Source organism: Megalobrama amblycephala, linkage group LG19 (assembly GCF_018812025.1).
Source record: "Megalobrama amblycephala isolate DHTTF-2021 linkage group LG19, ASM1881202v1, whole genome shotgun sequence".
NCBI classification, from domain to species: Eukaryota; Metazoa; Chordata; class Actinopteri; order Cypriniformes; family Xenocyprididae; genus Megalobrama; species Megalobrama amblycephala.
The window spans coordinates 39,801,333-39,829,146 of record NC_063062.1 but is presented as its reverse complement, the minus strand read 5'-3'; the positions used below and the strand labels follow the sequence as shown (position 1 = coordinate 39,829,146).

The 27,814-nt window shown below is 41.7% G+C and overlaps 1 protein-coding gene across 1 annotated transcript in view; it reads left to right on the top strand.

Annotated features, from left to right (window-relative positions):
* The window catches only part of LOC125254787 (MAP3K epsilon protein kinase 2-like), a 79,520-nt gene that overhangs the window by 43,473 nt on the left and 8,233 nt on the right, over positions 1-27,814 (top strand). The window contains exons 4-10 of the mRNA XM_048169610.1: positions 2,645-2,769; positions 2,869-2,965; positions 4,603-4,709; positions 21,296-21,379; positions 21,483-21,550; positions 21,656-21,739; positions 21,874-21,928. Of these exons, the coding sequence (XP_048025567.1) occupies positions 2,645-2,769; positions 2,869-2,965; positions 4,603-4,709; positions 21,296-21,379; positions 21,483-21,550; positions 21,656-21,739; positions 21,874-21,928 (620 nt within the window). The remainder of the gene's footprint in view (positions 1-2,644; positions 2,770-2,868; positions 2,966-4,602; positions 4,710-21,295; positions 21,380-21,482; positions 21,551-21,655; positions 21,740-21,873; positions 21,929-27,814) is intronic.

The window sequence follows — 27,814 nt, the reverse complement described above, 5'->3', positions numbered from 1 at the left end:
AACTAGTTACTCTCGGCCCACATACAGCAAAAAATAACAGCTCTGTGATGGCCCAGATCTGGAATACCGACATGAGCCATACATGAGCCATAACTGGCCCATGTCTCAGCCAAATAATGCATAACCAGCCCTTTTTGATGAACAATTCAACATTTTAGGAACAATGATTTGTAATGTTCCAAAAACATAAAAATGTTCAGTTTCCTTACATTAATAGAATGTTATCAGTGTTTGCTTTAGTTGGCCTCTTGACCCTTGACTTTTTAACATTTTCTCTGGGTACTGTAACTGTGTGTTTATAAGGCACATTTGTTATGGCAAAAAAAAAAAAAAAAAGATTCACTGATCTCATCTATAGCATGCTCCCTTATCAAATGTTACAATACTACAGTAAAAAAAAAAGCATCTGAACATTATTATGAAAAATGCTGCAGTTCACAAAAACATCAAGAATCAGTGTATGAATCTCAACAATGGTGACAATCAGTAAACTAGATAAACAGATCAACTCTACATCACAAAACAAGCAACTTAAAAAGTTACAACAAAACAACAGCAGAAATAAAAGCAAATAGTAAGAATTAAATAAAATAACAGGACAATTCAGGTGTATAATTTGTTCATGGCACAATGCATGCTGGGAGTCATGGATGGGTTTTGTACTATGAATGAATGAATGAATGAGGCATTTATATAGTGATTTCATATATACTACTGTACACCCAAAGCGCTTTACAATCATATCAGGGGTCTCTCCTCATCCACCACCAGTTTGCAGCATCCACTTGGATGATGCGACGGCAGCCACAGTACAACGGCGCCAGTGTACTCACCACACACCAGCTGTAGGTGGAGAGGAGAGAGAGTGAAAGAGCCAATTCAATGGATTGGGATTATTAGGAGGCCATGATTGGTATGGGCCTATGGAGGGAATTTGGCCAGGACACCGGGGTTACACCCCTACTCTTTACGGGAAGTGCCATGGGATTTTTAATAACCACAGAGAGTCAGGACCTCGGTTTAACGTCTCATCCAAAGGAAGGTTCTTGTTACAGTACAGTGTCCCCGTCACTATACTGGGGCATTAGGACCCACACAGACCACAGGGTGAGCACCCCCTGCTGGCCTTACCAACACCTCTTCCAGCAGCTACCTGGTTTTCCCAGGAGGTCTCCCATCCAGGTGCTAACCAGGATCAGCCCTGCTTAGCTTCAGTGGGAAACCAGTCTTGGGCTACAGGGTGATATGGCTGCTGGCTGTGGTGGTACCCAGGATGCATTGCAGAATGAAGCTTTTGATTGTTACCAATGTTGAGATTTATACACTGATTCTTGATGTTGATGTGTGTATAAAAGATCCAGTAGATCAAAATGGTTGTGCATCATCATGCTTTTAAAATCCTGGATCTCATGCTGCATAATCACAGTGCCATTATAGTCAAAAATATAAAATTAATAACACATTCCAAAGATTAGGAACTCCATCAAGAGGATGATTATGTTGTTATCATCAATAATTAACCAGCATCACCTAAATGCTTTCTTTTGACTTTTCCTGCCATAATAAACACACAGTTTAAGAGAAAAGTCAAATAGTCAAGGGTCACAAGCCCAACTAAAGCAAACACTGATCACTATTATATAATGTCAAACAAAACAATAAAATATCCACATCTAAATCTCTGTTAATTCTCACTAAGAACTTCTGTAGACGTCAAAGAAATAAAGTCAGTCTAGTTAGTTATAAAAGAAGCTGGTAATGCTGTTTGTGGAGTTGTTTAATCAGATCTTGAGAGATTTAATGCCTTTTATTGGCAGTTGATTTTTACTAAATGCCCAATCATCACTTATTTTGTATTAAGAGCAGCTCAGTGGGAAACACTGTCTCCTCGCAGCAAGAAAGTCCCTGGTCTGAGTCCCAGCTGAGCCAGAAAGTCTTTCCCTCATGTAGATAAAGACAACTATTGCGAGTGGAATGCTGCAACAGTACATAATAGACCCTTCGCAAAGACCCATCCCCTTTAGTTACTATTGCTTTGTCCGACAAGCCATGCCGTTCTCTTGCCACACATCATGTTCTCACGCAGTGAAAAAGGTACATACGGAACAAGGAGGACACTGACAATGCGTTGACAGACAAGACAGAGAAGGTTACTTTCGATTTGAAACAAACTCTCAAATTTCAAATATTGTAATTTTTAAAGAAATTTAAACAATAAATACCTTTTTGTGGCTCTTTAATGTGTCGTGACAGATCGCTTTAGCTCCTCAGCTCAAGCAGCTCGTGAACAGATCATCTCTTTCTACTAGTTAGTTTATATCATCAAATAAACATGAATGAACATCATAAGGAATGTTGTTTCAACCGCGGAAAGACGTCAGTACACACCATTTTTCAGGTTCAAGTCCACGGACGTAATCTACTAACTCCCCTGACTGCTTTGTCGGACATAATGGCAGATTCGGTGTTATGATTGGTTAGATCGCCTGTCAATCAAACTCCCTGCGAAGGATCAAATAGCAAAAATAAAAAATCAATAAATAATCAAACAGTACTCTGTAGTATAATGCAAATAATTTTATTAATCATTTTGTGAGAATTTATTTTTGTTGATGGTAATTTCCAATCTGAATCTTGATTATAGAAGTATTAAAACAACATGAATACACTATAATAAAAGAACTTGGACAAGGGAATTCAGGAAGAGTGTTTCTGGTGAAGAATCCAGATGAAGATTCCTTTGTGGTCAAAGAGATCAACTACAGAGACGTAAGTACAATCAAAAATTGATTACAGAATTGAACATTTTAATAAGATCCTAGATACACATCACATAGATTAAACATAGATTGATTTTGTTCTTCACAGAATAAGAATTTTAATCTAGATGCTGTCAAAAAGGAAATTGACATTCTGAAGAATCTGCACCATGGATATATTGTTGGATACGAAGGCTCTTTTGAAGGTGTGTCTGTTTAAATTTAGGAAAGACAGGCATTACAATGCACCTTCAGTCTAAAAGTAAATTAAACTTCTTTTTTTTTTTTTTTTTAGAAAATGTGAAACCTTTTCATGAAAAGAGTGTCTAATTATGCATTAAAGGTGATAGAGAGGATTTTTTCGTCGACTGAGAATCCAAAGACTGTTACTGAGTTTTTGAAATGAGCGCATGCGTAAGAACAACCCCCCTCCTTCACAGCTCATTTAGAGGGAACGCCTCCCAAAACTCATGCACGAGTATTAGAACACGAGTGTTTGTTTACCACCGGCATTCGCTGTGTCGTGTTAGTGGATTCATTATGTCGGACTCACCGCAGGTAACTCATAATCTGCAGTTGTTACTCCTGTCTCCTGACAAAAGTATTGCAAATGGCGCCTGTGGAGTGTGGAAAGTTACTGGAGTGTGCAGCCGCGCATCTCTCACAAGGAACGTCACGGCAGTGATTGACAAGCCAGAGGGCCAATCGTTTACGCGATGATCGTGTAAACGATTGGCTGATGTTTTTAAGGCCCTACCTCGTGCACAGATGATGTATATTAATATTATTCCTTTCAGTGCACCTAATAAATAGTCTTTTATCAGTTAGTAAAGACAGTTTCAAGTAATATTGCAAAAATGTATAAAACAAAACATCCTCTTTAGCACCTTTAAATGCAAATAGCACACCTAGGCTATTTACAGTAACTCCACCCACCAATGTCAGGTTGAGTCGGACAAATTACGAAAGAAACCCATCTGATAACAGCAGCAGCGGTGTAGGAAGTAGGATGTGTGGCAGTAACTTTTGATGTGATCAACCAGAGTTCAAATTCACCTTTTCCCAAACTTGTTCTTCTCCCTTTTTAATAAATATTATCATTTACACTCAATGTTGTTATTGCATACTGCTTAATAATGTCCTACTCTCTCAGAAACAAAACTACAAAACCTTTTCAAAAAGTACTAAGATGTATTATTAATTAAATTAAATATGCACACTTTAGGTACTTATATGTACTTTAAGGTACTAATATACACCTTAAATAAGGTACAAAGGTACCTTTCCTAGATAGCAATATAGTATCTGCCCAGATCAAGCCCACATCTGGCACGCGAATACTGATCTGACCCACATGCGGTGTGGAATGATGGCACTTGAGCGAACCACTCTTATTTGCCAGATCTCGGCCACAAGCAGTCCATAGCAATGTCAGCCAAGAACAAAAAATAAATAAACCAGAACTGGACCTTATCCACGCCACAAAATCTTTATATATTATTTATAGTGTCATCTAAGCATTAACTAGCCTGTTAACAAGCAGAATTGCTGAAGAAAGAAAGAGAACAGAAAAAGAGATGAGCAGGAACACAAGAACTACAACCTGCTTCAGTCACAGCCTTAGATGAAATCAACTGAAGATAAAAGACATTAAATCTCTGAAGATCTCAGCAGAGGAGGATTAAACAACTCCACAAACAGCATTACCAGCTTCACTTATTACTAACCAGATTTCTAACCTTTATTTCTGTCAGATGTCTAAGGAAGTTCTTTTTAATAAATGTTTGGTTTGTACTTACCATTGTGGTGACCAATGAATTAACTTTATTTATTTATTTTGTAGATAAAGAATCTGGGTACTTTTACATTGTGTCGGAGTACTGTGCAGAAGGAGATCTTTTCAAGAAGATGCAAACTCAGAAAAAGAAAGGGTTTTTTGAAGAAAAACAGGTGAGTGTCTTACAGTATGTACATCATGCACTCTGGGCAAATATGCAATCAATCTAGCATCTCAAACAACAGATTGTGACCATTCAACAACCTCTAATTGTACACCCACCCAGAAGACAACATAGTGTTAGCTCACATCTGGCACATGTGGAATACTGATCTGGCCCACATGCGGTGTGGAATGATGGCGCTTGGGGCAGACCGCTCCTGTTTGATCTGGGCCACAAGCAGGCCATAGCAACGTCAGCCGAGAGCAAAGAAACAAGCCAGAACTGGACCTTATCTTGGCCACAGAATCTGTGTAGAGTAAATATGGAGTCATCTCAGACTCAAGCCTGTTAACAAGCAGAATCGCTAAAGGAAAGAAGAGAACAGAAAAAAAAGACATCCAGAAACACAAGAACTAACACTGACTTCAGCCACAGCCTTAGTTGAAATCAACTGAAAAATAAAAGACATTAAATCTCTTAAGATCTGATTAAACAACTCCACAAACAGCATTACCAACATTAAATTTTTCAGTAGCTTGTATGTAGTTCAGCTACCTTTAAAACAGTGTAGCTTTTCCAGTAGTTAACTACATTTTCCAGCAAGTAGCGGTGTAGCGCAACCAAAAGCTACAAGCTACATTCCATTTTGTGTTCTGCAGTGCATTGAAGCAGCACAGCGTCTTCAGATCACGAACTAAAACCGTGCATTACCGCCATCTATTGTTATAACACGCATCTCGCGGCTTTATCAGTTCATCAAGAAGAGATCGCCTGATAATTATGTAAAGGACAGGAGTGGATTCACACTGCACGAATCGATTAGTGAAGGTTGCCCTTAATTTATAAACAAATGATTAAAACGCTGTCTGTGTCGAAGACTTCAAGCACATACAGGTGAATAATAGCATTTTCAAATTGATTGTCTTGCTTTATTGCAGTCTATATCAAATGTATATGAACTATTTTATTACAGTGGTGACCCGTCATAGTCTAATCTGTCCCGCCAGTTTTATAATGAACATAAGATCACTAACGCTGTGTTTTGAGTCATTGCATTGGCAAAGCATCCGTCTACTGAAAAGAAAAGAAAATCGCAACATAGCTTAGTGCACTTATCACATGGCAAAGCCTGATCTAATAAAATCTGTCGCTCGGGTACAAGAATGTTCACGAGAAGTGCACGATTCGCGTCTCAAATCTTCATCACTGCATGTGCTGTGAGTTTAACCTGCATTTTTCTGTGCATCCAATTTAAGTTCTGGTTCGGTTTAAGTGCAGGTCCGTTTCCAGAATCAAATCATTGAGGGTGCTTCTGAAATAAGTGAGAGTGCTATAGTAAAGTGCAGATGTAATGTGTAAACAACGGCTCCACCATAATAAGAATAGCAATGTACTGTACAGTGAGACATTTAAGATTTTAAGTCATTTTACAAATAATTGGAAAAGAATTTCAAAAATATTGATACAAAAATTCTAATATTTTTTCTAGTCTGCATTTACATTGCTTATTATTATTCTTATTATTGCATATTTTTGTCCCGTGTTATGGTAGCAAAGCGTGCAAAGAGAGTCAGTGTGAGATATAGGCTACATTTGAGTATTGTATCTTTTGATATAGTTTACAAAATAAAACAGTATTGAAATCATAATTGTAGTGCATTGCTTTGTTTTAAACCCCAAACATCTTACTTAAACATTCTTCATTAACAGTTATCCAGTTATTTGTAATAAGCTATGTCATTTAAAAAAAAAAAAAAATTAAAAGTAGTTTCAATGTAGCTAGCTACTTTTTGATAGTAACTTGTAGTGTAGCTAACTACTTTTTCAAAAGGGTAGCTTGACTGTAGTTTAACTACTTTAATTTATGAGTAGCTTGTAGCTTGTCAAACTACAGTTTCAGAGTAGCTTCCCCAACACTGTGAATATGTACGATATTGTTATTGTAGGCACTTCAAAATACAGTGAAAATGTATTTATTTTGAATTATTCAAATTTTTATAATACATTTTAAGAATACTTACCCCATCGACCGTATAAACGCTGTTATATGCTGTATCAAAGGGACACAAGCACTCAGATGTAAACAAGCCCTACATGCATGAGAAGCACATGGCGGAACGAGTAAAGGAGATGCGCTGAATGAAAGTGCACATTCACTCTCTGACAGCAGAGGGCGCTGATGGAACATCAGAAATGCTGTGGTTACCCCAGAAACCCCGTAAACAAAGCAGCTGTGCTACTACAGTATTTAAAATGCTTCAAACAGCCATTTGTTATTTTTGTATTCGCAATGTTGTTCAACACAGCACCGAATACTTATATTAATACTTGATTTAATAAGCTATTTATTTTCAAACATAATTTTTTAAAATAAATGTTTAAAGGCCCGCTAAAGTGTCTTGGAATTATTCAATCTGTTGACATAATTTCAACTGAAACAGGAAGACAAGGTGGGACATATTAAACAGCCCCACCCCTTTTTTAAAATAGCCAATAGCGTTTCATTTATATCACAGCTCGCATTTATATCAAAGCTCAAAGCTTTGGCTTCCTTCTAATTTCTAACCATTTCTCCTCCAAATCTCCTCCATATTGCTTTAAAATATAGCTTTGTTTGTAGTATTCAAATGGGTCCAATATGTTTTGTGGTCCACGGTGACTCGTGCATATGATCCGCTCTATGCTCTTGTGTCTCTGGACCAGAGTGCTTGTGCTGCGGCGGTTCACGTGACACTAACGCGAAAAAACAGACTTAATTCGTGTCAAAGGAAAGCATATTTACACTGAATCATTCACTATTCTCCACATAGTGTACTATGTGCCATTCACCATATAGAAACTAGTAAATGACCAGTTTCAGCCGCAGCTTCAGTGTCTGTTGATAGTGTAGGAGGGGCGGGACTTCAGATTCTAGAGAGCATTATGATTGGACTGAAGATCTGATTAGAATCTGAAGTGTGATGTGATGTCAAGAAAATCTGTGATCCATTTTAGCGGAAGTGAGAGACTAAGTTCTGAGTGCTTATATCTCTTAAATGTGAATTTTGTCATTGTTTTGGAGTACAGCAGCCTATTATAACATATTTGTACTGAAAGCTAAAAAACTTTCATTTTGATTTCACGGGACTTTAAGGTATGAAAATAAATCGCCTACTAACGTTAAATAATTTTACTTATTGTAAAGTGTTGCCTGTTGTTCTTTATAATTCTTTTGCACTTTAATCTGTTTGAAAAATGTTACTTTTTTTGTGTGTATTGCGAAACTATATTTAAATGTTCAGAGTTGTTTTTGTTATAAGAAAGTGTTCTTAAACCTGTTATAGTATAACAACACTTTTTTGCAACTTATTTCAATACCATGATAAAAGCTTCAGCAATTATCGCAACATGAAAATTTGATACCGTCACATGCCTACTTATAATTAACCAGACTGACTTTCTTTTTTTTTTTTTTTTTTTAGCTTTATTTATGTTTTAGGACAATATTACAAAGAAAAAACAAACAAAACAAAAGACAAGATCAACATAACATTACAACATTACAACAAAAAAAATACAAATAAATATGTAATCAAAAGTGTGGCTTAGCAAAACAATGAAAGTGCACAATCTGTATAATCAGGGTTGGGGAGTAACGGAATACATGTAACGGCGTTACGTAATCAGGATACAAAAATCCAATAACTAATTCATTACAGTTATGTCAAAAAACATAGTAATCAGATTACAGTTACATTTTGAAAAAAGGGGGAATACTATCAGGATTACAATGGCTTCATTTAAAACTAAATAAATCATTATTTTGTCATAACACCATATTAAGCGCTGCTTGATTATACAGCATTTCCTTGTTCCCTTTCGTGGGAACCCTCTGTATGATTGCGTCGTGAAGCACCTCTGTATCCAACCAATGATGCGACGAGACGTCAGAGGCGGGTGACGTCACGGACCAGGAAACTATAAAGCATACCCAGAACAAAGAACGCTAGCTTCTGTTGTCTTCAGCATGCGCTCTCTGTTATCTTGTATGTCTCATTTGGTGTTGTTTGTCCTGTTATATATCACACAGTGATCTCTTCGTCTGAGGACAAGAGTTTCAAAGCACAATAAGACAATATATATATAAATGGCGGATAAGACCAAGCAGCAGTTCACAAAGTGTGTGCCTCCCTGCACTCGGTTTATCTCGGGTGGGGACACACACGAGATGTGTGTGATATGTCTGGGAGTTGAGCATGCACAGGCAGCTCTCGAGGGAGCTGTCTGTGTACACTGTGAGCGGCTCACTCTCAGAGTGCTGAGGTCGCGCTGCGCGCTCTTCGAGGAGGGTGCCGCAGCGAGTGTTCCCCGCAGATCGGGTCCCGCTGCTGCCGATCGTGCATTCGTGGGGATCACAAATGGATCTGGTAGAGGGGGTTGATACGGGCTCTGCCTTATCTCTTCCCTTACCGGCCAGACCCAGTGTCTCTTCTCTGCTGGTGGAAGCACGCGCTGCGGTTTCTTCCGGCGACAGATCTAGCTCTCCAGGCCACCTGTGGCTCAATTTGTCGGATATGAAAGAGAGAGATAAAAACATCCTCATGGATGTGGCGGTGTCTCCTGTGGGCCTATTCGGCGACACAGTATCATCTGTCGTCGATAGGTTCCAGGAGACACGAAAACAATCAGCGGCCTTCCAGCGATTCCTTCCCCGCTGCGTCCATCCCCCCGAGGCTGCTGAGCGGGGGCAGCCTCGGCCGACAGCCTGCTCCTCAGTGCATAGAGCGCAACAAAAAGCCAGTGTGGCCACCCGTGCTCCCCCGCAGAGAGCTTGGGGACCGGGGCGGTCAGCACAGGCGAAGCCTTCCAGGAAACAATGACGGTCCTCAGATCTGCCTTACCCCCGGAAGGCTTCGCCTGGCTTCAAAGAAAAAGTCCTGACGCCAGCCGTCCGGGACTTACGAGGGCAGCCCCCTCCGGAGGGGTTCAGGTATTAAAAAATCTGGTATCCGTTCCCCTTCGGTACCCTCAGGGGGCCGTTCTGCCAACCCTGCCACCCAGTGTGCGTCAGGGCGCCGCGTCAGAACAACGAGCCAAGTGCTCAAAAAACACCAGAGACCAGTCTCGAGAGACTGGTTCCCTTAGTAGAATTTATGGAAGAATGGAAACGTCTCCCGAACATTTCGAAATGGGTGCTGCTCATGATAGAACAGGGTTACAGAATACAGTTCGGTTCTCGTCTGCCTAGGTTCAACGGGGTCCTTCCCACAGTGGTGACCCCAGAGCAGTCTCTGGTTATGGAACAAGAGGTTATGACGCTTTTGCGAAAAGAAGCTATAGAGAGGGTTCCTCCTCCCAGCAAAATGTCAGGCTTCTACAGCCGCTACTTCATTGTTCCGAAGAAGGATGGAGGGTTGCATCCGATCATAGATTTACGGGTGCTAAATCGATCTGTACGAAAGTTGAAGTTCAAAATGCTTACACTCAAACAGATTATCCCACAAATCAGGTCTGAGGACTGGTTTGTGGCGATAGACCTGAAAGACGCATACTTTCATGTATCCATCCATCCTTCTCACAGGAAGTTCCTCAGGTTTGCTTTCGGGGGCGAAGCTTACCAATACAGGGTTCTTCCTTCTCCTGCCAGACCCAGTGTCTCTTCTCTGCTGGGGGAAGCACGCGCTGCGGTTTCTTCCCCCCGGAGAGAGACACAGACGCTCAACGTATCTTCCTCCGAGGAGGTTGATGTGGAGAGTGTCGGGGCTGGTGATGAGGAACCGCCATCCTCATGTCCAGCTTATGAGGAGCTGCTGGAGGTAGTGACTAGGGCAGTCGATAAACTGAAAATAGACTGGCCCACGGAGAGGAGTGAGATGAATCCTAAAAGTAAACTTGATGAGCGCTTCCTCCCCGCACGGTCACTACCCCAGCGCCTGGTTCCTGTCCCAGGGACCCGTGTTGGGGACTTCTCGTTGTCGCGTAATGCTTACGATGGATGCTTCCCTCACGGGCTGCGGGGCGATCATGAGTGGTCGCTCGGCTCAGGGTCTATGGGAGGACCATCAGCTCTCCTGGCACATAAATCGGCTGGAGATGATGGTGGTGTTTCTTGCACTGAAACACTTCCTCCCAGACTTGAGGGGCCATCACGTGTTGGTTCGCACGGACAACACGTTGGTGGTCTCATACATCAACCATCAGGGGGGTCTACAGTCTGTTCAACTCTACAAATTGGCCCATCGGATTCTCCTGTGGGCCCAAGAAAAGCTCCTCTCAATAAAAGCAGCTTATATCCCAGGGCATCTAAATGTAGGGGCAGACGCCCTGTCGAGGCAGGGCCCGAGGCCTGGGGAATGGAAACTCCACACCGAGATGGTGGAGCTTATTTGGAAAAATTTCGGTCGAGCTCAAGTCAACCTGTTTGCCACAGAAGAGTCAACCCAGTGCCCTCTGTGGTATTCTCTGACGCACTCAGCACCTCTAGGGCTGGATGCCATGCTACAGACGTGGCCAAAAAGGCTGTGTCTTTATGCATTTCCCTCGGTCTCACTGCTCCCGGGAGTTCTGGAGAAAGTTCGCCAGGAAGGGGTCAATCTGATACTGGTGGCCCCGTACTGGCCGACCAGGATATGGTTTGCGGATATAATATCCTTACTACACGGCTCTCCCATGGAGCTTCCTCGCAGACAGGATCTCCTGTCGCAAGTGGGCGGCACGATTTTCCATCCCCGCCCAGAACTATGGAGGCTGTGGGCCTGGCCTCTGAGGGGGCAAGGCTCATAGATTCAGGTCTCACAACCGAGGTTGTGGAGACCATCCTTCAATCCAGAGCTCCCTCCATGAGGAAGTTGTATATGTACAAATGGAAACTGTTCTCTACATGGTGTAGTCAACGTAATATGGACCCTGTCGAGTCACCTATCAGCTTTGTGCTTCAGTTCCTTCAAGAAAAAATTTCAGAAGGTTTATCTCCTTCAACATTGAAGGTATATATAGCAGCCATTTCAGCTTGTCATGTTCCTGTGGGTGGTTCCTCGGTGGGTCGAGACCCCCTAGTCATACGCTTCCTCTGTGGTACACTGAGGCTGAGGCCTGTGGTACGTTCAAGGACTCCAGCATGGGACTTGACTATAGTGTTGCAAGGGTTAGCTGAGGCTCCCTTTGAACCAATAGAATAAGTGTCAGGGAAGTTTCTCACTTTAAAAACTATATTTCTTCTGGCTATATCATCTCTGAAAAGAATAGGAGATCTACAGGCACTATCGGTTGCTCCTTCGTGACTGGAATTTGCGCCTGGTATGGTTAAGGCGTTCTTGCATACTAGACCTGGCTACGTGCCAAAGGTCCCTACAAATGTTCTGGGTCCTATTGTACTCCAGGCCTTCTGTCCTCCTCCTTTCGAAAATTCGGATCAGGAGAAACATAATCTGCTTTGCCCAGTTAGGGCTTTGGATGCTTATGTCCACAGAGCTGCCCTGTGGCGAAAAACAGACCAGTTGTTCGTATGTTATGGGTCCCCCAAGAAGGGGGGCCCAGCATCTAAGCAGAGGATGAGCAAGTGGGTGGTCGAGGCCATCTCACTTGCCTACAAAGCAGCCGGACAGCCATGTCCTCTAGCTGTTCGTGCTCATTCTACAAGGGGTATGGCCGCTTCTAAAGCGTTAATGTCAGGAGTGTCATTAAATGATATATGTGATGCAGCTGGATGGTCATCCCAGCACACGTTCATTAGGTTTTATAACCTAGACATAACTCCTACTCTGGGTTTGACGTAGCGTCCATAGTTCCCACGAAAGGGAACGTCTTGGGTTACTGATGTAACCCTTGTTCCCTGAGTAAGGGAACGAGATGCTACGTCGTGTTGCCGTACCCCCTGCATACCTGTAAGCGTCTTGCTTCAGACATATTCCAGAAGCTAGCGTTATTTGTTCTGGGTATGCTTTATAGTTTCCTGGTCCGTGACGTCACCCGCCTCTGACATCTTGTCGCATCATTGGTTGGATACAGAGGTGCTTCATGACGCAATCATACAGAGGGTTCCCATCACGTCATTGACGTAGCATCTCGTTCCCTTATTCAGGGAACAAGGGTTACATCAGTAACCCGAGACGTTCTGTTGCCAGTGATGACTCATGTGAGCCACCCGCTGGTGCATGTGCAAACAACACCCATTTTAATATTGCAAAATATAATTTATCAGATTTAAAAAAAAAAAAAAAAAAAAAGATTGTTGAGACCCATTCAAATGTATGGAACATGTAACATTTAAAAACTTGCAGAAATTGAGAAGAAATAATTAAAATTAAATTTAAAAATGCAATTTATTTACAGCAAAGTTGACTCCTTACAGTAAAGTTTACCTTACTTTTCTTTCTTTCTTTCTTTATATATGTGACCTTGAAGTAATCCAAAAGTAATCAGATTACATTACTTTCATATTGTGGTACTTGGATTACGTTACTGAATACTTTTTTTTATGAAGTAATTTGTAACTGTAACGGAATACATTTTTAAAGTAACCCTCCCAAGTCTGTGTATAATCAAAAAAATTTTATTGAAAGGGGAAAAAATGCTGGAACAAAGACTACGTCTACGTCCAACAATAAAACACGTTCCATGACATATTGCTTAAAAGGGTCCCAAGCTTTATTAAACTTGTTCCCTTTCAAGGGAACTTGCGCTGCGTCGAAACGTTGCGGGAACGCCTCTGCATGATTGCGTCGTGAAGCACGTATGAAATCAGTCCAATGGAGTGACGGAACGTCATAGGCGGGTGACGTCACTGATCAGGAAACTATAAAGCCTACCCGAAACCCCATTCATTCAGCTTCTGTGCCTTCAGCAAGCGCTATATTTGAAATCGTGTGTCCTATTTATTGTTGTCTGTTTTTCACAAGCATATATATATATAGGGCGCTGCCCTATCTCAGCCCTCACCTGTCAGATCTGGTGTCTCAATTCAGAGTCAGGAAGCACGCGCTGCGGTTTCCTCCGCTCGGGTTGAGGCAGCTGCATTAATGGAATCCAGTTCTGAGGAATTGGGTGTTGTTAGTATAGCAACAGGAGAGACTGAAGACTCGCCACTTCAGTCTCCTGCAAGTGAGGAGCTTATGGAGGTTTTAACTCATGCCGTGGCCAAGTTAAACATTGATTGGCCAGCCAAGAAACAAGAACTGCAAGTTAAAAGCAAATTAGATGAACAATATTTACCATCTAGATCAGCTCAACCTCCACGTCGGGGCTTAACGTTTTTTTCCCGACCTCCACACCAAAGTGTCAAGGTTGTGGAAGAGACCAGTCTCATATGGTTTTTACACACCACAAACATCCACATACAGCAATGTATTAGGTATGAAAAAGCACGGTTATGGGGCGATGCCAAAGGCATAAAAGATGCTTGCGAGCCATCTCTCCCTTCAATCGGCATTGCCCACCAAGCCACTTAAAACTACATCTGCGCTGGTGGGCAAAGCATACTCGGCCGCGGGTCAGGCTGCGGCGTGCCTGCATACTATGTCCATCTTGCAGGTATACCAAGCCAACCTCCTAAGAGACCTGGGGGAAAGTGAAGAAGTGGGGGCGGATGTCATTCAGGAGTTGCGTCAGTCACCTGACTTAGCTCTCCATGCCACCAAGGAGACGGCCAAATCCATCGGCTGGTCTATGGCAGCCCTGGTGGCCACGGAGAGGCACTTATGGTTGAATCTCACTGACATCAAAGACAGAGATAAGACCTTTCTCCTGGATGCTCCGCTCAACCCTTCTGGCCTCTAAAGTTACGCTATTTAAAGCTGTCACGAGAGGTTCTTAGAGTTGAAGAAACAAGCAGCAGCTTCACAACAGTTCCTTGACTGGTGCTCCCAGGGCGGGAGCAGCCGAAGCAGAGTACGAGCTCCTCACACAAACAACAGCAGAAGCAGAGTGTTGCCATCCATGCTTCCCCTCTGAGGAGGTGGTCCTCGAAGTCCTCAAAGGGCAAGGTGGATCTGAGGACCGTCATTGCTTCTAAGAGGGCTTCGTCGAAAAAGTCCTGACAGCAGAAGGGTCAGGACTCTGAGGGTGGTCCTCTCCGAAGTCAGGCGCCGTTTACCACTCCATATGGTGCCCGTCTTTCTTTGGTGCTCTCAGGGGGGTGCTCGGCCAACCTCGCCGCAATGCTGGGGTGCGTAGAGGGTCCCCGCCAGTCACCCGAGGGTGGCTCGCGCTCTCTGATGCAGCCAAGCCAGTTGTTCCCTGCCGGTGTGCCGCTCCAGGGCACTGTGCTGGCTGCCCAAAACATACCAGAGGCCAGCCTCAAGAGGCTGGTTCCCTTAGTAGATTTTCTGGCAGAATGGAAACATCTGTCAAATGTATCTCATTGGGTCCTGCAGACAGTAGAAAAGGGATATGCTATTCAGTTCAGAACACGCCTACCTCGATTCAGCAGGGTTCTGCCCGAGCAGGCTCTGGTTTTGGCACAGGAAGTAGAGACTCTGCTGCAAAAAGAGGCTATAGAAAGGGTTCCTCCTCCCGGCAGGGAGTCAGGATTTTACAGCCGGTACTTCATTGTTCCAAGAAAGGATGGGGGGTTGCGTCCCATTTTAGATCTGAGCCAGCTAAATTGCTCTGTACAAGTTCAAGATGCTCACAGTCAAACAAATTGTGTCACAAATCAGGTCCGAGGACTGGTTTGTCGCGATAGGTCTAAAAGACGCATACTTCCATGTATCCATGTCACCCCTCACCTTTACCAAATGTGTAGATGCGGCACTGACGCCCTTGCGCATGCAGGGCATCCGCATTCTAAACTATATCGACGATTGGTTGATTCTAGCTCAGTCAGAGCAGATGGCGGTTCAACATCGAGATGTTGTTCTCGCACACATGAAAAAGTTGGGGTTGAGGTTAAACGCAAAGAAAGGTGTGTTCTCTCCAGCTCAGAGAACCACTTATCTAGGCGTGGTGTGGGATTCGATTGTCATGCGAGCTCGTCTGTCGCCTGCCTGCATAGCATCGATATCTCTCAGCTGTAACAGACATAAAGCTAGGCCAGCTACTCACTGTCAAACAGTTTCAGAGACTGTTAGGTCTTATAGCAGCAGCGTCCAACGTGACAACTTTTGGCCTGCTGAACATGAGACCATTACAGTGGTGGCTCAAAACCAAGGGGTTCTCTCCGAGGAGGAATCCTTCTCGTGTGATCAAGGTCACACAGCGCTGCCTTTGTGCCTTAGTCACATGGAAACATCCTTGATTTCTGTCCCAGGGACCTGTGTTGGGAGCTCTTGGTCGTCGAGTCACGCTAACAACAGATGCATCCCTCACGGGCTGGGGATCATGTGTGGTCGCTCTGCTCGAGGTCAATGGCAGGACCATCATCTCTCCTGGCATATAAATCGCCTGGAAATGTTGGCAGTATTTCAGGCTCTGAAACACTTCCTTCCAGACCACAGAGACCATCATGTACTGGTTCGCTCTGACAACACATCGGTGGTCTCGTACATAAACCATCAGGGGGGTCTGAGGTCGCGCCCGTTATACAGACTGGCTAATCAGATCCTCCTGTGGACCCAAGGGAAGCTGCGCTCAATCAAGGCGGTTTATATCCCAGGGTACCTCAATTTGGGAGTAGACATCCTGTCGAGACAGGGGCCGAGGCCCAGGGAATGGAGACTTCACCCCGAGGTGGTGGAGCTCCTATGGGAGAACTTTGGTCGAGCCAACATGGATCTGTTTGCATCTCGAGAGATGACTCACTGTCCATTATGGTTCTCCATTACAAACCTAGCACCTCTGGGGCTGGATGCCATGGTACAGGGGTGGCTGAGGCTACATTTGTATGCTTTTCCCCCGATTGCGCTGCTCCCGAGAGTTCTGGAGAGAGTTCACTGGGATGGGGCCAGTCTGTTGTTAGTAGCCCCATTCTGGCCAGCCAGAGTATGGTTCTCGGACCTGATATCCCTTCTAGATGGCTCTCTGATAGAGATTCTGCTCAGGACGGACCTTCTCTCTCAGGCGAGTGGGTCGATCCTTCACCCCCGCCCGGAGTTGTGGAAACTGTGGGCTTGGCCTCTGAGGGGGCCCAGCTCATGAGTTCAGGTCTCTCAGCTGAGGTTGTTGAGACCATCCTCCACTCCAGAGCTTCCTCCACGAGGAAACTCTATTCCTTGAAATGGAGGTTATTCACTTCATGGTGCGAGAATCACCAGTGGGACCCAGTTAACTGCCCCATCGGTGCAGTGCTGGAGTTTCTGCAGGAAAGATTTTCCACAGGGCTATCCCCCTCCACAATAAAGGTGTACATGGCAGCCTTAGCTGCTTACTATGCTCCTTTGAGTGGTGTATCTTTGGGGAGACACCCACTTGTTACTCGTTTCCTTCATGACACTATGAGACTTAGACCTGCAGTTCGCACGAGGGTGCCGGCCTGGGATTTGGCCGTTGTGTTCCAAGGCCTCTCTGTGGCTCCCTTCAAACCTATTGAAGAAGTTCCTGAGAAGCAGTGTTAATTTCGTTGACGAATAATTTTACACTTTTTCAGGAACGAAAACGAGACGATGACTAAATAAAAGTGCGTTTTGAATGACTAAAACTATGACTAAAATCTACTCTAATTTTCATCAACGAATAAAAACGAGACGAAAATGAAAGAGAGGGACGATTTGGGAAGATATCCAGTCAGGACTGCTGTCCTGTGTGGAAGATGTGCACATTGTGTAATGTGCTGATCTAACCGTGGGAAACGCGGCGCTGTTGCGCGCTCTACAGGCTCACACAGCAGCACATCTGATTGAATAGCGGATATTTATGCCAAGCGATTGCTTATAAGCTAATGTTGGTGAATTATGACAATGTTTACTACACGATTTTTATATGGTAATATGTTTTAGACGGTTGTAAGAATGCATATTTATCACCCTCATGAGCAGCCTGCTACAGTGCAGACCGCAGACATTTCAGAATAAGAGTCACGGTGTATTTCAGTATGGTTTATAATTATTTTTTCCTGGTCATTGTTATTTTGTTTACACAATAAACTGTATTTAATTTTTTTAAATTTCTATTTAATTCATAGTAAACTACTGTATATTCTGTCACAGTAAGGAAAGACTAAGAATATTGTTTGACACATTATTCAATATATTTTACAAGTATAAGGGTTATTATAGTTAACTAAACCTAAAACCAAAGAAATCTTCATTACTTGAAATAAACATATAAAAATGTAAACTTATTTTATTTCATAGTTTCTAAGCTTTAGCTTAACCTGATGTATTAAAATAAACAGAAATAAAAACGTATAGACATTTAACACTCTGAGGTCTGAGGGTATCGCCGGCGATACCACCGCGTTTTTTTCTTACCAGTGTGAAAGAGACTCAAAATACTCTGTCAATGTTGCACATACAATTAAGAGTTAAACACCATTTCAATCTGTTGAATATCTTCTTTCATTTGTGTACACTCAGAGTAAAAACAAAATGCTGTGCTTTTTGTAAAATAAAGAAAACTAACATGATGCGTGATCTCTCCTCTCCCTCTGAACAAAGTCCAATCTGATAGTTCTCAGAAAATGAACTGTAACTTAAACTTTTGTCTAAAGAAACGTTGAAATGTCAGGTTTTAAATCGTGTAAGTCAAATCGAAAACAAAAATTCTGTGTTTATGTAATCTGTATGAAAAGTGAGCCATGTCAGAAGTCCGTGATTCAGCTCATTATCCGCTAATGCGGCCACGCCCACGGAGCCAGCGCTATTCAGACGCTAATTATGAGTCAATACAGGCATACATAATCTCAATCGTGTATTTATTGTCTTGAAAAGTGTTTATCTGTATGTAAAATCCATAGTTAGCGAACTCTAGAAGACATGCAGTTAGTTCCTGGTTCTTCTTCTTCTTTATATGGATTTGTGGCCTAAAGGTGTACAGAGCGCCCTCCGGCTGCAAGTATGAATTGTATCCAGCACTCATAGTGATGATATATAGAATAAATATTACTCCTCTGTATAGAAATTTGACATAAACATATAAGAATCCATCAATATTTCTCCAAATGTGCATGCTTTAAGCTAAAAGCCTATATGAAATGCCATAGAGGTAACATAATTGTTCAGACACTTTGCATCACAGAAATACATTATATTTTAAAGAATATAATAGAATACCATTATTTTAAATTGAGCTGAGACATGATTACAGAGGGTTTTTTCACACCCTACCTGACTGAAAGGCCTCATTAATATGCAAGTCATTTCAGGTCATTATTATTTGATTCTTTTGTCTTCTCAGGTGTAAATGGCCCATTATTCATGATCATTCACGCCTCCACGCATACTGTGTTTCTTGACAAAAAGTGTCTTACAAAAACTAAATCAATATATTGTTTTATATGAAGGAGTAGGCAGCATAATTTTTACATAATTCTGAAGCCAAAACTCTAGTCTACAACCTCCAATACCCAGAAGTCTTATAAACACAGATTTAATATACTTTTTTTGGCCTTATTTCAGTGACTTAAGTTTTTTGTTTTTTCAATAACCACGCATAAACGTTATTCCTTCAAAAACACAAACATGTACATACATGTTCCTCACATATTATTGTAGCCTAGTTTGTGCTGAATACAGTGTAATGACACTTGTGTCATTAATGTGTTTATGAACAACTGAAAAAAGCACAAATGTCAGGGCATGTCAAAACTTCTCCAGGCCCCAAATCAGCCTCAGACTCCAGAGGGTTAAAAGCAAAAACTAAAAGACATAAACACAAAAAATTACTAAAACTTTTAACTAAAATTACAATGAAAGCAGAAAAACTAAAAAATCAAATCTAATAAAAAATTTGAAACAAAAACTATAATAGTACCTCAATGATAAGTGTGTCAATCCCTGAAAAGTACTGAATTTTGCTCTTTCGTGAAAAGACAAAAGACTATGACTAAAACTAAATCAAAATTTGCTGTCAAAATTAAGACTGCTAAGAAGTTTCTCACCCTTAAAACTATCTTTCTGATTGCTATATCATCTCTCAAGAGGACTGGAGACATTCAAGCACTCTTGGTATCTCCCTCGTGCCTGGAATTTGCACCCAGAATGGTTAAAGCTTTTCTGCACCCTAGACCGGGTTACATTCCTAAGTTCTCTACTAATATTGTAAGACCTATCGTACTACAGGCCTTCTGTCCTCCTCCCTTCCAGACATCAGACCAGGAGAAATTGAATCTGCTCTGCCCTGTGAGGGCATTAGATGCGTATGTCCACAGATCTGCCCTGTGGAGGAAATCGGAAGAGTTGTTTGTCTGTTTCGGGTCACCTAGAAAAGGTCACCCTGCATCTAACAGAAGATGAGCAAGTGGGTGGTCGAGGCCATCTCACTTGCTTACGAGTCAGCTGGTCAGCCTTCACCATTGGCTGTTCGAGCTCACTCGACCAGGAGTATGGCCGCTTCCAAAGCGATATTGTTAGGAGTTTCTCTCCAAGAAGTTTGTGATGTGGCAGTCTGGTCCTCACTGCATACCTTCTTGAGATTCTATGAACTGGACCTCAACTGGCGCAGGTGCTATCGTCTTAGTGTGCGCATTGATTTCACACAGACGGTCACTTGCTCATATGGCGACGTGGGTATTAGCGTTCCCACAGCGTTTCGATGCAGCACGAGTTCCCTTGAAAGGGAACCCCAGGTGAAAAAAAGTACATTTCTATAATGTACTTAAAGTGCTATGGGTTCAAATGTACTATAAGTAGTATCTAAATACATTTTTTAAATACAGAGATAGTATATTAAAAGCACATTTAAATTCATATTTCATGGTGTCTCAAAATAGCACAGTTGAGTACACTTAGATGTTCTTAAGATTATCTTAAGAAGTACCAAAAAATAATTTTTAGTATATCAAGTACAAACTTAGTGCGCGAAAATAGAGCACTTTAGGTACATTATTGAAATGTACTTTTTTTTCCACATGGGACGTCACCCGCCTATGACGTTCCATCACTCCATTGGACTGATTTCATACGTGCTTCACGACGCAATCACGCAGAGGCGTTCCCACAGCGTTTTGACGCAGAGGCATCCCTATTCAGGGAACTAAGGTTACATACATAACCAAGACGTGGTGAACCTCTTATAGAATGAGATGACGTAGATGAACCTCTTATAGAATGTTTGATTTTTTCCCCCCTACTTTAGGAAAAAGAGGACATCACGATCCATTTTGTTGGGGTTGGAGGCCTCTGATCCTTCCACTTCAGCAATATTAATCGTTTGGCTAAGAGCATGATAAAAGCTATACAATCAGATTGTATACTTGCAAGATTATATGATACAGGAGTAATTCCAAAAATTTCCGAACTGTTTCAAATGAAGTCACCATAAAGGTGATTAGTGTTTCCAATAGTTAAGCTCAAAACATTAACTAAATTATTGTTTATTTGTTATAACTAAATTATTGTTCTAACCATCATTCCATGCTGCATGTGCCAGAAGGGGGCTGAATCTCGACTGAATTTATGTGTACTGTAAAACATGAACCCATTTTTTCGGTAGACTAATGGCAAAGGTATCACTGAAAATTAAACCAAATACAATGTATGGAGTAAATTAGAATGTACAGTGCTTTCTCATATCATCTGTGTGCAGATTCTTGACTGGTTTGTACAGATTTGTCTGGCTCTGCAGTGTCTTCATGAAAACAATGTTCTCCACAGAGATATAAAACCTCAGGTATGCACTGGCAAAGCTCAAAAATAATTAATCAACATGCAAGCCAAATCTGATCATTTATGTGTTCATGTGATGATTTTAAAATTTCCTGTTGTTATTCTAGAATGTTTTTCTTACCGAGGATGGTTACATCAATCTAGGAGATTTTGGATGCTCAAAAGTACTGAAAAGGTTAAATAAACTGAAATAAACTCAAAAATATAATTTTTGAATAGATTTTATCACTTCTATGAAATTGATAATTTAATGGTTTAATGATGATTATTGATTTTTCAGTGCTGATGATTATGCAACATCAATTGTGGGTGCAGAGCTCTATACCAGCCCAGAAATCTATCAAAACAGACACAATTACAAAAGGTATGCTTCCTGTTAAAGATATGGTAACACATACATTGAAAGTTGGGTATTCAGATGAAGGTTTTAATTGTTCACAACAACACAATTTACTGCATTAAATAAGAAACTAACTAAATTATACTGACATTGTGTAGTGACATATGGTCATTGGGATGGTTGATCCATGATCTCTGCATGCTGGATGTGTGGGTGAGTATACTCTTCTCTTCTCAAAAAGAAAAAAAAATCTCTAATTGCTTAACCAATGTAGAGTCTATCCCAGTGTCTTAGGCCATAGACAGGGAAAGAGCCTGGACATATGGTCCATTCATAACAGTGCATTACATCATATCCATGAACACAAAACAAAACAAAACAAAAAAAAACAAAAAAAAACTTCTTCAGGTACAAAACTCTGTTTGCATAGATGCTGAAATGTACAACATAGGCCTACACAGCAAAACTGTCTGTTTTGACAGACTTTTTTTTTTTTTCAAGAAATGGTGCATCATTCAGAAAACAAGAATCAGCATATAAATCTTATCAATGGTGACAGAGAATGGTAAACAGAGAATTTACTCACATTTGGTGTCCTGCACGGCAAAACATGACAATGTTTTTAACCCCAATTTTGAGAGCAACAGTGAGTGATGTGATCATATGCCAACAAAATGTGATCAAGCCAGAAGAATAGCTTGAGAACTTTATTATATTTACTCTCGCTGCATCATCTTGTGAGCTTTTAGTATGCTTTACAGATGCTCAGTAAGGTAATTTAAGCGTTTTCAGACGCTTCAGTGTTTGGAAAATGCTTGAAAACGTAGTGTTTTTAAATGAGAACTCCGTTTTCAAATGTCTCTAGATTAACGTAGACGTAGCCTAATCCAGTAACCCTGAGTTCGTTCAACTACAATCATTGTACAGGCCCCATGTATCTTCAATAATCAAACAATCATCACTCAATCACTTAAGGCCAATTCACATGTTTAATTAAATGTTTTTAAATAAAACATTTCACATATATCGTAGCAATCATGTATTTATTGTCTTTAAAAGTGTCTATTTGCATGTTATATCGATCTCTGGAAGCCCCTGTTAGTTCCTGGAATGTCACACATTCTTCATATTCATAACTCCTGACGCATATTAACAAATTACAGTCACTATATGATATTGAGAGTTCTTCATCAATTCCATTTGAGGACAAAATGTGCCCTCAGGCTGCAAGTATGAATTGAAAACAGTGCATCAGAGTATTCAGTGCTCGTAATGATTAAAATGGTGCATTTTAGGTCAAAATTGAATAAATATTACTCCTCTGTATAGAAATTTAACATAAACATATGAGAATCCTTCAATATTTCTCCAAATGTGCATGCTTTTGAGCTAAAAGCCCTGAGAGATGTTGTTAAGTGTTTTTTCTGTGTGGTGTGAATTTGCCTTAAAGGGATAGTTCACCCAAAGATAAACATTTTGTCATTACTTACCCTCAATTTGTTCCAAACTTGTATGAGTGTCTTTTTTCTGTTGAACACAAAAGAAGAATTTTGGTAATCATACAGCTGATGGCACCCATTGACTTCCCAATTTTTTTTTTACTATATAATATCTTCTTTAGTGTTCAGAACAAAGAAACACATACAGGTTTGGAACAACATTTTCACTTTTGGGTGAAATATCGCTTTAACACTGCCTCAATGTTACTTTTAATATCCTGCTGGTAGTTCTCATATGAACACAGAGCACTGTTAATTTAACACTAAAGAATTTACTGTGTAAATTTTCAAATATCATTACTTAGTATGATTTCTAAGCTGCTTTCCTCATGGGGACCAAAAATGTCCAACAGATGTATTTTCTGCAAGAGATATACACAGAATACACATCATTTAGTCAGTCTGGGAATACATAAGGAGACAGACTTGAATTGAGACAGACTAAATCAATAATGGCAGTATCTCAGATGCTTGGAGAATGTCTAGGTTACTATTGTAACCCCCATTGCCTGAAGGAGGGAACAGAGAAGTTTCGTTGATACTGATGTAATGGGATCTCACCTGGGAGCCCAATCACCTCCAAGTGGTACAAAACGAGGTTTGGGAATTCCAATGGGAATTGAGATTTACATGCCGAGCCGCACCCACCCGGCACATCTGGGTATAAATAGGACAGGCATACTCACTTTCATTCATGTTTTGCTGAGGAGTAGATGTTTAAGCTCACGTGACTCAAGGGGCTTGAAGAGAGCTTTCTGTAGGCCCGCCAGGGCGACCGAGAGGTGCCAAGAGGGTAGAAGGTGAGGCCAAGGAGGATTTAACCTCCTGGCGCCTCTCAGGAATCTGATGATCAGATCATGCTTTCCCAGTGCCCTTCCACCAACCACATTGTGATGTGCTGTGTTACAACCCTGGCTCTAGGGAAGCAACATAAAGGACACAGAGACCAAAATCTACCAATTAAAGATTTATTAAATTATAAAAGAAAAAGGGGACTGTTGAATAGGCAGTGTTGACTACAAAACCAGAGAGAGAGAGAGAGAGTGAGAGCGGGTGTCCTGGATTTAAAATGGCTTCCTTTAGGTGTCATCAATTAACCAATTGGTCACAAGTGGGTTACCAGGCAACTGTAACGAATCACAGGTTAGGACTGGCAATACAAGACACTAGAGGAAAAACAAACAGGACATAACACCCACACCCTTAAAATGTTGCTATAGGATAACCTATGGCAACATTAACATGTACATGAGATAAAACAAGCACTTACGACCTTGACAGGGCATCTGCCAAAACATTATCCTTCCCACGAATATGGTGGAATATAAGATCATAGCCCTGCAAAAACAGGCTCCACCCCATTAAGCGCTGGTTAGGGTTTCTCATGCTGTGGAGGAACACTAAAGGATTATGGTCAGTGTAAATAATAAGCGGGACACTGGATGAGACATACACCTCAAAATGTTTCAAAGCAAGGATATGGGCCAAAGCTTCCTTCTCAATTGTAGAATAGTGCTTCTGATGGACATCGAATTTCTTTGAATAAAAACACACAGGATGTTCAACACCTACTGAATCGTCCTGGAGAAGAACAGCACCAACCCCAAAATCACTAGCATCCACAGCTAACTTGAACAGCTTGTCAAAATTAGGAGCAGCAAGGATAGGAGAACTACTCAACAGTGCCTTCAAAAAGGCCACCTGACATGACTCGGTCCACACAAAAGGAACCTTTGGACTAAGCAGATTGGTTAGAGGTACAGCAACAGTGGCAAAATTCTTGCAAAAGCTCCTATAATAACCTACCATACCTAGGAAGCGCTTTAACTCCCTTCGAGATGATGGTACACTAAAGTTCACAATGGCCTCTACTTTTGCTCCCACTGGAGACACATGACCATGGCCAACCACTTTGCCCAGGTAAATTACTGTAGCTTGTCCAAACTTACACTTAGAAAGGTTCAAAGTCAAATTTGCCCTTGTCAGCCGCTTAAACACATCACGAAGCTGGTCCAAATGTTGAGACCAAGTAGCGCTGTAGACAACTATGTCATCAAGGTATGCCTCACAACCTACCATTCCTTCCAACACCTTATTGACCAGGCGCTGAAAAGTGGCGGGTGCATTTTGCATCCCGAATGCCATAACGTTATAATGGCAGAAGTCATCGGGGTTCACAAAAGCAGAGATCTCACGAGCTCGCTGGCTAAGTGGAACCTGCCAATATCCTTTTAACAGGTCCAACTTAGTTACAAAAGATGCAGAACCCACTTGGTCAATACAATCATCTAGTCGTGGAAGAGGATATGAATCAGGTTTAGTGATGGCATTCACCTTGCGAAAATCTGTACAAAAACGTAAAGACCCATCCTGTTTCTCAACTAATAAACATGGTGAACTCCAAGCACTAGAGGTTGGTTCAGCTATGCCATGATCTAACATATACTCTACCTCCTTACGCAAAAGTTGGCGTTTAACTGGATTGACCCTATATGGATGTTGTTTAATAGGGACAGCTTGGCCCACATCAATGTCATGTTCCAGCACGTTGGTACAAATTGGAACATCAGAAAACAAGGCCATATGTTGCCCAATTAACTGAATACTATCAGAGCGCTCAGAAAGATTAAGAAAGGACAAATGAGAGTCCAAATCAACCAGAATTTCAGAATTTGGCAATTTCAGTGACAGCGACACCGTTTTCGGTCTCAACAAATGGGACATCAAGTACAGCCAAGGCCTTGACCTCTGTAACAGCTGTGTGATTACGGTCAAAATAAGGTTTTAATAAATTCACATGGCACATGCGGGTTTTCCTTTTACGATCTGGAGTCTTAACCAAATAGTTACACTCACCAACTTGCCGATCAATGGTATATGGACCACTGTATTGAGCCTGCAATGCAGAACCCGGTATTGGTAAGAGCACAAGCACCTGGTCTCCTGAACAGAACACACAATGTTTAGCCTTTCGGTCATACCAAGTCTTCATTTTCCCCTGAGCCGCTTTTAGATTTTCTTTGGCCAGTTCACATGCCCTACTAAGCCTGAAACGAAAGTTAGACATAGTCCAAGAGGTTAGTAGTTGTAGAATACTCAACATCCAACCACTTCTCCTTTACCAATTTCAAAGGCCCCCTCACAGTATGGCCAAACAAGTTCAGCTGGACTGAAACCAAGGGATTCCTGAACAACCTCTCTAACTGCAAAGAGGAGTAGTGGAATGCCATCATCCCAGTCTCTCTCAAACTCTTTACAGTAGGTCTTCAGCATTGTCTTGAGTGTTTGATGGAATCTCTCAAGTGCACCTTGAGATTCTGGATGATACGCAGATGAGATGTTATGGTGAATAGACAACTGCTTTAACACCTGGGAGAAGAGGCGAGACATAAAACTAGACCCTTGATCAGTCTTGATCAGACTGAACAACTCTTGGTAGCCCAAACACTGTGAAAAACTTAATAAGGGCTTTAGAAATGGCAGGGGCTGTGACCTTACGCAATGGGACGGCTTCAGGAAACCGTGTCGCTGCACACATGATTGTGAGAAGATATTGGTTACCTGACTTGGTACGTGGGAGAGGTCCAAACACAGTCAATCAAAACATGTTCAAATGGCTCTCCAATCGCAGGAATAGGATGTAGTGGAGCTGCAGGAATAGACTGGTTAGGTTTACCTGTAATCTGACAAACATGACACGATCTGCAATACTGAGCCACATCTGATTTCACTCCAAGCCAGAAAAAATGCCTTAACACACGATCCAAAGTCTTCCTGATACCCAAGTGGCCAGATAGACAAAAATCATGAGCAAGATACAAAATGTCAGACCGATAAACTTCTGGAACCACTACCTGAAACACGCTGCTCCAGTCATCCTCACTTGACATTTTTGGATCTGTCCACTTTCTCATCAAAACCCCATCACTAATAAAATAACCAGAAGCTACATTTGATAGTGCTTCATCTGACGCTACATCTTCAAACATTGATGACAATGTAGGGTCTTGTTCTTGCTCAACAATTAACTGCTCACGAGATGGAAACATCTTTCCATACCCTGTCAAGTTCATATCACCTTGGGCCATGAAAGTATCATAAAGTGGAATAACAGATTGATTATTGGAAGGCTTACCTTCGACATGTTTCTTGGTTGACATGGCACGAGTAGTTGCACAAACAGGAAATATTTCTGGAAATGCCAATTCAAGCTCATCTAGACTATCTGACTTATGGACAGTACAGGTTAGTTCAGGGACAGCTAGCACTTTACCCCCAGCTAAATCATTCCCTAGAATAAAGGACACGCCATCTATAGGAATCTGGGAACAGAGTGCAACAACAACATCCCCAGAGACTAAATCCGATTGGAGATTAATGTTATGTAAAGGCATAGACAAAAATCCTCCACCAAAACCTCTGACAAGTACCTCTGAACCTTGAGCTGATGCATCATTAAAAAACAAGACATCATGAAGAATCACAGATTGAAAAGTTCCAGTATCTCTCCAGATTTTGATAGCTTGTCTCTGTTCAGGGTCAGCAGACAGACACACAAAACCATCCATCAAAAATGATGAGGAGCCAGCTAACTCACCTT